We start from the raw sequence: 9,338 nt of genomic DNA, 5'->3' as shown, positions 1-9,338 counted from the left end.
TTGCTAGGCAGATTTCGTGGGGCACATCTGAAAGTGCCCCATCTCCCAACGTAAACTTTGGCCTGTGTGGTTCACGCTCATTGGTGTTTCCATGGCAACACTCTTAAGCTTGCAGCATTTCACAGAGCAAGCACACAGACAGAAACACACACAAATCAAATTACTCCAAAACAGGACTATAATGCTTGAGAGTCAAGTTTATTCACACACATATTCACGCTACTTTGCATATTAAATCAAATAAAATATATTTTGCCACAAAGCACAGATGTATTGCGCTTTCTGCACAACAGCGCCATCTGGATCTGGTGGGGCAGTGCCCACCAGAAACGTCACTGGGATGAAGGGATGTAGGGATCGAGGTAGAGAGATGAAGGGATGTAGGGTAGAGGGATGTAGGGTAGGGGTTGAGGTAGAGGGATGAAGGGATGTAGGGTAGAGGGATGAAGGGATGTAGGGGTCGAGGTAGAGAGATGTAGGGTAGGGATAGGGATAGAGGGATGAAGGAATATAAGGGTGTAGGGAAGAAGAAACAAGGAGGGTTGTAGAAAGGAGGTTAGGCGAGCGATGGGGGACTGTTGGTGTCCGGCGGCTGACGGGAACGGGAGGAATGGAGACTTCTCTTCAGAAGCTCTGGTGGTGCAGAGTCCCCAAAAGATAGCTTCCAAAAAAAAGGTTCCACAGCTATTTGGCTAGATAAAATCTCCTACACTACTGGTCCAATTACATTCCCAAAATGTCCTAATTCTTGGACATTTCCATTTAAATTGGGACAATGTTTCTTAGTTGTCCCTTCATCTGGTTTATAGGGCCTTTTACTGGCATCTTTAAGGTGTAATATTTCTTAGTATGCATCAATTATTACGATACCTCCCTACCATGCCTACCCTCAATTAGTTTAATTCATCTTTATTTTTTTGCTTTATTTAAAAATATAAATGTAAAAAAGCCCACCAAATTCCCATCATACAAAAGCTGTTTTATTGTACTTTCTTCTTGTCTGACCAATAGTCAAAATATCAAAAATATAAAACAAAAAAATATATATTTTCCCTTTGTAACCAGCTTGTTTGCTGTTTTTACCTTAGAAACTAAATTCTGTGTTGTTCAAGATTGTATAATATGACTTGTCATAACAAGAAAAAATCCAACAGTAATACCATTAAATATGGATGGATGATGGAGTTAAATGTGTGTAATCCTGTAGTAACTCATGACAATAAGCCGACACGAACAACACCAGCACCCTGACCCTGGAACAGCTGACTAGAATGCAGCCTTCATTAGTCCCACCTGAGCGCTTCCTCCCTACATGTGTTAATTAGAATTATATATCTGTGTATTCAACTATCACCACTGTATAAATGACAAAAAAGGATTCTTGATGCACTCTATAGAACAACATCACTTTATTTGTAACACACATTACAAGTGTTTTTCCCACAAACACGGAATATTTTAAACATTGATAAATGATAAAAATGGAAGAGAGATGTTGGACCTGTGCACATCTCTGCTGGACAGCTTTTATGAAGTCACTGTACATTCCTGCATCCATTACACATGATCTACATGATGCCCTATGACACTGCAGATCATTCAACAAGGAAATAAAAGGTTTGCAGGCTCCACTCATGTCTGCAGCTCATCTGCCCAGTGGCTCTGTGGGAGATCAGAGGACCAATTAGTAAAGCAGAAACTACATTCACTGGTAATACTTGTATCCAGCTAGGTAGAGCCACATTCAAAAATCCAATATATCAAACAGACATATGTGTGTCTACAACCTGAGAGGCAGACGGTGTGATCTCCTCCAGGTCTCCGAAGCAGCAGTGTTTGTGGCGGATGAGACTCCCCCACAGCACAAAGTGATGACAGGCCGGACATTCGCCCTCCACCGGCAGGAGGTGGGACGGCTCCCACTCCAGGAAATGTTTCGCGAGGCAGATCACATGACCACTCATTCCACAGGACGGGTGGAAACAGCTCAGCTTTTCTGACACCTGTGGAAAAGAAGAGATGTAAAAAGAAGTACGGACCGACAGTTCACTATGCCGCCTGAAACTAACTGATTGTACTGAAATAAAGGTTATTCAATTTTAAAATTCCAGACTACAGAACATAACTCTGACATTATTCCACCTATCAGAAAGGCTGTCTGGCAGTGGGTGGTCCAGGTGAGCGGTATGGGGAGTAGTTTTCATCTGTGAGCCAACGGTAAATATGTAATTAAGTTATAAGTAAGCGTTGATGTTGTATTTTGTGCTATTTGACCTTCTGTTGCTGCTCATTTTTACAGTTTGGTCTGTAATGTTAGCATATTAGCACACTAACAAGCTAACATGCTAACTGTTAGCCTTAGCAAACATTAGCATGCTAACATGCAAGTATTGGCATGCTAGCATGCTAACCACTTTGCAACTATTTAGTATTGTTAAATTGCTCTACATGATGGTAAAAAAATGCTTATTTGTTTTCTTTCTAGGTGTGGAGTCACGACGTGGTTAGCTTAGCTTAGCCTAGCTTAGCATAAGGACTGGAAGCAGGGGGGAACTGCTAGACTACTGTTTATGTACATGTCAGGTTGAAGATATTTCACAAAATTTTGTTGAATAATAAAAAATAAAAAAGCAGAGTATCTTTAAATTTTCAATAATCAGAAGAGTCTACCTTGACTGGCTCTTTGCAGAGAAAACACCTGGATGTCTCCTCCTCCTCCTGCTCCTCCTCCTCCTCCTCTCCTGCAGATTGCAGCTTCTTCTTGGCTCTCACACTCCCAAAAGCGATGGGGATGTGCAGCGGAGGCTGCAGGCCGGGCTCAAAGTCCATCCTGTACTCCTGTTTGAGCCAGCGTGCCGTCAGCGGCAGTCTTTTCCAAGGCGTCGCCCGCAGCATGTTGGAGACGACGCGCCAGTGGAACTGCAGACTCGACTCTTTCCTGGAGCGCCGGGAGACGTGGGAGAGACGCCTGGAGGAGTGAGGGTGCTGCCACGCCCACTCAAACTGACAAATACAATGGTGATAGTTTGAATTAGGCATAAAATAAAGCAGGGTTTTTTAAAATCAAATCAATGAGCAGAGTGAGAAAAAGGACACCAGGAATTGGAGGTTTAAGGGACATAGTTTGCACTAATAAATAGATGGATGTATTTAACATATGTCAGTACTTTTTATGTTTTAAGAGAGCATATCTAAGGAACCACAGACACTTTAGCAGCATAAGATTTCCAGGTGAGTTGAAGTCTGGAAAGCAACAAGAAACCCTGTGGAGTCACCGACCCGATGTCTGTAATGTAGACTGTGGAATAACCAAATAAAACCTTGTCTCTAGATTTTTACGTTCCAAAAAGCAACTGAAACTGAAACGATGAATGTTGTTTCATCAGTATCTGCAGAATCTGAGTGAGAAGATGCTTTCATTGAGGTGATCTGGTCTTACTATTTTGCATCATCCAGAAGAAGCTGTAGAAGCTGAATCTGGAGAATGAATTTCTGACTTGGATCATAATGAAACAATCAGCTCATATTTTGATTCTCATTTACTTCGTCCTCACGACAACCAACGAGTCTCACTGTTTATCACACAAGAACAAAATACTGTGAATACTGTTGACGCTCCACGTTTTGAATGGAATATAGTCAGATTTAATGTTATTAACTTTGGTGCGAAATATAGTCCAGTCTCATCAAAAAACAAACTTACACGAAGGGCAGCAATATCCGAGGGAAAGCCATGTATTATGAGGACCATCTCCCTGAAAAGACAAGGAAGATGAGCAGAATATAAGCGCTGATGTGATTACACGCTGCTCATCATGTAACAGAGTACAGTAACATCAGGTCATACCATGGTCCTCTTCCACTGGTCCTCTTGGCTCCCCCTCTGTGTCGCCCGGCGTTGTGCTGTCCGATCCTGCGCTCAGGGTTCACCGTGAAGCCGATGTAAATACGGCCTTTGAATTTAACATTGGTGCAGTACAACATGTACACACCGAAGAAGTTTTCTACCTCGACAACCATTGCAGAAGGAAATAAGCGGGATACTATTCTGCAGCTTCTGCTTTAACGTTTGAGCATCCATGGAATTAGCTAAGTAACGTTAGCATAACGTTGGCTGACTTATGTACATCTTACTAGTAAACGCATGAACGAAAACAATACATATAAAGTAAGATTAATAGATTAAGTTAATACTGCCAGTTTTAAGGCAACATTACTTGTACTACTGCCCTAATGCATACGCTTCAAACATGTTCACGCATAGTTACGCATAACTGACTTTAAACAAATGAAATGAGAGTTAGCATCAACAAGAGTTAGCATGTAAACAGTGTAGGTCTTAGTAGCCTTCAATGGTGCCTGATAGAATATGTTTTAAAATAAATCAGTGTGTCACACTGTGAGGCAAATAAAACGCTCACGTCATGTATAACAACTAATTAATAGCGATACATTTCAAACTGCGTCAATTTGAAATATGTATTTTCGTTTATATGAATCACTATTAACATTTAGTTCGTCTTTCTGCAAGGACCCCTAATATTGTGATTCGCTACTTTAAAAAATATGTCCCGCCCATATCGCGTACATACAGCAGCTGATTGGTCATAGATACACACACTCTTCGGTCACTTATGACGTCCACCCCACACACACGGTGACTGAAATTAGCGAGAACACCGTCTGATACACAACCTTTGGTAATGATAAACTTCTACATTAGAACTACACTGTGAATATGTCAACTGTGATGTAGAAATTTTAAACTTGAACATTTCTATACTACTTCCGGTGTCAGTATGTCTACCGTCTAGTGTCTCTCTGACTAGAAATCTACACACATGTAGCCCCATTGCTAGTGATCTACTAATTTGACCGAATATGTTTTGTTCACGCAGACATGGCTAATACAGCGGATCACATCCGGGATAAACTTATTAAGGAGCTTGCGGCTGTACACGTGGTAGGTTTCTGCTTATTATTTGTATTAACTTACATGTTATCCTACCTAGCTCAACGTTAGTGTGTGTGTGTGTGTGTGTGTGTGTGTGTGTGTGTGTGTGTGTGTGTGTGTGTGTAGTCCACCTTTTTGTTTCTAAAATGAGTGAACGATGCCACCCTGGATGTGAATTACAAAGAAATCCAAAGTGACTCGCTCTGACTAGAAATAGGCAGCTACAGTATACAAAATGAGCCTGGTAGCAAGATGGAGCGCACCATCACACATACTTTGATCTCGTCCGCTGCAGGATGTGGAGGATACGTCACCCAACAGATGTGCTGCCAGCTACAAAGTCCTGGTGGTGTCGTCCCAGTTTGAGGGCAAGCCTCTGTTACAGAGACACAGGTAGTACACTCTGTAGTGACTAGCTCGTAATACACGTTTGCCATCGGTTTAGTTCGAAAGACATTACAAGCAGGGACAGTAGTCAGACCTACCGGTCATCTCATACCAGGGAACTTATTTAGCCATTGGAATAACTGAAACTGATGATGACTAAAAAGAAGAGTGACAGCAGAACCGTGTTAACCAAAGCTGAAGGTGTATCAAGGCCGCCATGCTGTGCTTTCTGTAAACGTTAAGGCCTCTGTTGCTAGAATGCTTTATAAATAAGGATGTCACAATACCAGACATTTAGTAGTCAATACCTGTGACATTCCACCATTCTCAATACCCGATTCATTACCGTAGTACAAAACACTTACCATTTGCTTACTGTTTTTTGTGAATGTATTATTAATCCCTGATGATCCGCCTCAAGTTTCTTGCCAAATACAAAAATGTACAACCTAGAACTTCACCATTAAATCAACTTGATGAAAAAAAGCTGTGACTACTGGACGTGTGCCGCACACTGCTAACGTGTGCTGTGTTTGAACAGGATGGTGAATACGTGCCTAGCAGAGGAGCTGAAAGAGATCCACGCTTTTGAACAGAAGACCCTCACACCAGAACAGTGGGACAAACAGAAATCACAGTGACACACACACACACACACACATCACACTCACATCAGTTTAGAACTTCTTCTATGAAACAGGCCTTGTGCTTCTGACACTAGTGCTCTCTGTAAATCAGCAGTATTGACGTGAATGCAATGGAATGTTCTGGTGGCAATAAAACTGTTAGATGCTGTGTTTTGTGTCTGTTGGTTGTTTCCTGTCATCTCATTTTGAGATCTCAAAGTCTGTAATTATTGGATACATGTTTTATCTTTACATCTTAACTTCATCGTTTCATTCTCTATGCTGACAAAGTCATATTTCAGAAAGAGTAAAAGCCAGAATGAGTTTTTGGGCTTTAAACACAACGAGGCTGACGTAATGACATTTGATATATTTGTTGGACACATAAAAGCTTCCAACTCCACGAGAGGCGTATCTACTGACGCCCTTCATGATGTAGAACCAGACGTTAAGATCTCTTAAGCTTGTGTTAACCGCAGACATCTTACCACAACACATTCAAACAACACATCAACATCCAGACGAGGGAACCAGAAGTGCAAAAATGCTGACTCATTTCCTGGTTTTCGTACTTTTCGAAGTGAACTTATTTTTTCATTAGTATTTTTACAGCTTAAACCTAACTGCAGCCTCTAGATTTCACTAGCACCTCAGCGTTGTGATGGTGCATTTTCCAGCTGATCCAAGAAGTGTGTTAATTAGTCTATTTAATTTAAGAAGTAAGAGGATTTTGTCAACACATAGAGGAACACTTCATCCTTCAGTTTATCACAGACATTAAACATCAACACATCTGGAGATACAGGGTTTCACTGGACAGGAAGGGGATGAAAAACTCACCCGACAAGAAACTACAGCTGTCAGACTAATGGAGTAAAAAGTACAAGATTTAACTAAAACTAAAATGGATGTAGTCAAGTAAAGTACAAGTACCTTATATATTTGTATTTGAGTAAATGTACTTAGTTACATACCACCATTGCCTGTATTAGTCCATGCACATCATATATTTTATAACATTATCCAAAGTATTTTAATATGCGATTCCTCCACTAATACTGATGTATTTCCAATGAGCCTAACTCCAACAGCATAATAAAATTCCTGAAATTCAGTTATAGGTCTGCACAATTTATTGAATGTTAATAGTCATCACAATTCTTCTCCTCACTGTCAAATGAACATGATGCATCGCATTAGGAAGCTCTGCTGCGTATCAAATCTAGCCATTCCTAAACTAACACATCGGCCGGCCTGCTTCACTTTTGGGGCAGCTGTCATGCTGTGTGTGTGTGTGTGTGTGTGTGTGTGCGTGCGTGTGCGTGTGCGTGTGCGTGTGCGTGTGTGTGTGTGTGTGCACCCTGAATTCAGGGGAAGAAGAACCTTATTTGAAGTCTTATTTATAACCGTAACCGTGGACGGCTTTTCAGTGGCCACCCCTTTAAAACATCTGTGGGAGCGCCACTGATCATTAGCAGGGCTTCAGCCCAACATCAGGTCCATGTGTGTAGAGCTTCATACATGAGCTCCATCTCTCTGATGACAGAAGAACAGGTCTGTGTATGTAAAGAGCGGGCTTTGAATATAAACTAGATGAATACATCTACAATACAAATCATCGTAGTAGAACACAAAGCGTGTATGCACTAGTGCACATGTATGTATATGGTGTGTGTGTGTGTGTGTGTGTGTGTGTGTGTGTGTGTGTGTGTGTGTGTGTGAGTGAGTGAGAGTCCAGTGAAGCCCACACAAAGCACAGAGGTCTCCATGAGGTGTTATTAAAAGCAGGCGGACCCCCCACATGGCTGTGAGGTTTTCAGGCTCAGACATCACAGCTGTGTGCTTTGATCAGTCAATCTGTGGCTTTTTATTTATTTATTTGTATTCATGTTTTTCTCTCCTCTGGGGATCAATAACACAAACTGCACAGAAGTGGAATCTTTCCCATCATTATTTAGTGGAGGTGAAATCTTCTATGTAATCATTCAAAAACGATGATGTTCTTGGTTAGAAACATGTTCCATGTGTAGATTTCACTATATTATTGTTAAAACCAATCAGAGGTCAGTCAGTAAACACCGAACATGCTCATGTGTGTGAACCTGTACGTCTATCTTTGTGGGGACCTTCAGAGTGGGGACCTGTTAGGGTTCAGACTTGGTTTAAAGGTTTAAGCTAGGGTAAGGGTTGGGTGATAATACGCTCTCGAAAAAATTCACGATCAAATATTCCACAATAACGATGATAATAATATTACCTATTTTATCCACATTCAAGTTAGCGTAGGGCAAAAGCAGAGAGTCTTCTTCTTCCTCTTTGGATTCGGCAATAGCATACTGCTGCCCTCTACTGTTTGTTATCCATTATCCTTTTTTTCTAGTCAAATACTGCAGATGCTCCAGTAGTTTCTTCATTTTAGTTCCAGAGCAAGTCTTTGGTTCTCATGCTTGAGATGGCCAACAATAAGCGTTGTATACAAACTGTACATAAGCAATCAATGACCCGACCTCTTCTGATAATAAATAACTGTATATTATAAACCATAATTAACCTTCTGCTTTCTTGAGTTCTATCCCAAAGAGAATACCATTAGAGCTGTAAAATGAGCATTATTATTATTATCATCATTAAATATATATAGTGATGATTATTGATATTAATCAAAAAGGAAAAAAACATATTGTGATAACATTTTTGGGCATATTGTTCAGCTCTAGGTAAGGGCAGGGGTGAAGTTAAGGGGCTCGAGACAGATATACATTTAGTGGTGTGTGTGTGTGTGTGTGTGTGTGTGTGTGTGTGTGTGTGTGTGTGTGTGTGTGTGTGTGTGTGTGTGTGTGTGTGTGTGTGTGTGTGACAGAGAGACGGAGTCTACCTTTTAGAGAGATTAAGGCGTGCAGCTGAGCATGAGTGTGTTGACTGCTGCCAGCTGAAATCCATTTGATTTAAGTATTTGTGACTAAACCATTAATAAACATGGGTTGTGAGTAAACTGGGAGAAAGAACCTCTCAGTGGGATTTAGCTCTAAACAGTCCACAGTCTTCTCCTCGTGGTAACTGATGATTGATACTCTTTTGACAAGAAACTTGGACTTCAAGGATGACGTTGGATCTGATCTGGAGTCAGTGATGAAACCTGGGGGGATGATGTTTCACATGGAGGAGAAAACTTGTTTTACCTTCGAGGGAGTCACGTTGTCCACAAAGAAATACCTTGCCGTGTGCGACACGTTCAGGTGTCAACACATCATTTGCATTCACACATTTACGGCGTGGCCGAATGCTGATTCAGCTGAACGCTGATTGGATTTCGTCGCTCAGTGAACAGGAGACAGAAACGGAGCGAGAGCATCGAGTGTGTGAAGATTACT

The 9,338-nt window shown here is 41.2% G+C and overlaps 2 protein-coding genes across 2 annotated transcripts; one reads left to right on the top strand and one right to left on the bottom strand.

Annotated features, from left to right (window-relative positions):
* Positions 1–1,392: 1,392 nt before the first annotated feature.
* On the bottom strand, positions 1,393–4,323 carry slx1b (SLX1 homolog B, structure-specific endonuclease subunit). The gene is made up of 5 exons (XM_068712986.1): positions 3,848–4,323; positions 3,704–3,755; positions 2,671–3,003; positions 1,788–2,003; positions 1,393–1,662 (listed from the first exon to the last, which is right to left on the bottom strand). The coding sequence occupies exons 1-5, from the start codon at positions 4,018–4,020 to the stop codon at positions 1,633–1,635; spliced, it is 804 nt and encodes a 267-aa protein (XP_068569087.1). The 5' UTR covers positions 4,021–4,323; the 3' UTR covers positions 1,393–1,632.
* A 281-nt stretch (positions 4,324–4,604) lies between these two features.
* Positions 4,605–6,136, top strand: zgc:112271 (uncharacterized protein LOC553698 homolog). The gene is made up of 4 exons (XM_068712985.1): positions 4,605–4,700; positions 4,899–4,963; positions 5,250–5,347; positions 5,883–6,136. Exons 2-4 carry the CDS (start codon positions 4,901–4,903, stop codon positions 5,980–5,982), a joined length of 261 nt encoding a protein of 86 aa, XP_068569086.1. The 5' UTR covers positions 4,605–4,700; positions 4,899–4,900; the 3' UTR covers positions 5,983–6,136.
* Positions 6,137–9,338: the final 3,202 nt, after the last annotated feature.

This window comes from Cebidichthys violaceus, unplaced genomic scaffold (assembly GCF_023349555.1).
Source record: "Cebidichthys violaceus isolate CVI_PGR_0920_01 unplaced genomic scaffold, fCebVio1.0.p SCAF_19, whole genome shotgun sequence".
Lineage (NCBI taxonomy): Eukaryota > Metazoa > Chordata > Actinopteri > Perciformes > Stichaeidae > Cebidichthys > Cebidichthys violaceus.
Note: the sequence above shows the minus strand (reverse complement) of the source record. Positions and strands in the feature narration are given on the sequence as shown.

What these genes read in the sequence shown, in the direction of transcription:
- slx1b (XM_068712986.1), bottom strand. Translation starts at nt 4,020, where the DNA reads ATGGTTGTCGAGGTAGAAAACTTCTTCGGTGTGTACATGTTGTACTGC. An exon ending in CGGATATTGCTGCCCTTCGT is followed by an intron (nt 3,004 to 3,703) that starts GTAAGTTTGTTT and finishes TGTATTTGTCAG; the next exon opens with TTTGAGTGGGCGTGGCAGCA. An exon ending in TCACACCGTCTGCCTCTCAG is followed by an intron (nt 1,663 to 1,787) that starts GTTGTAGACACA and finishes GATCTCCCACAG; the next exon opens with AGCCACTGGGCAGATGAGCT.
- zgc:112271 (XM_068712985.1), top strand. Translation starts at nt 4,901, where the DNA reads ATGGCTAATACAGCGGATCACATCCGGGATAAACTTATTAAGGAGCTT. An exon ending in AGCTTGCGGCTGTACACGTG is followed by an intron (nt 4,964 to 5,249) that starts GTAGGTTTCTGC and finishes CGTCCGCTGCAG; the next exon opens with GATGTGGAGGATACGTCACC. An exon ending in CCTCTGTTACAGAGACACAG is followed by an intron (nt 5,348 to 5,882) that starts GTAGTACACTCT and finishes GTGTTTGAACAG; the next exon opens with GATGGTGAATACGTGCCTAG.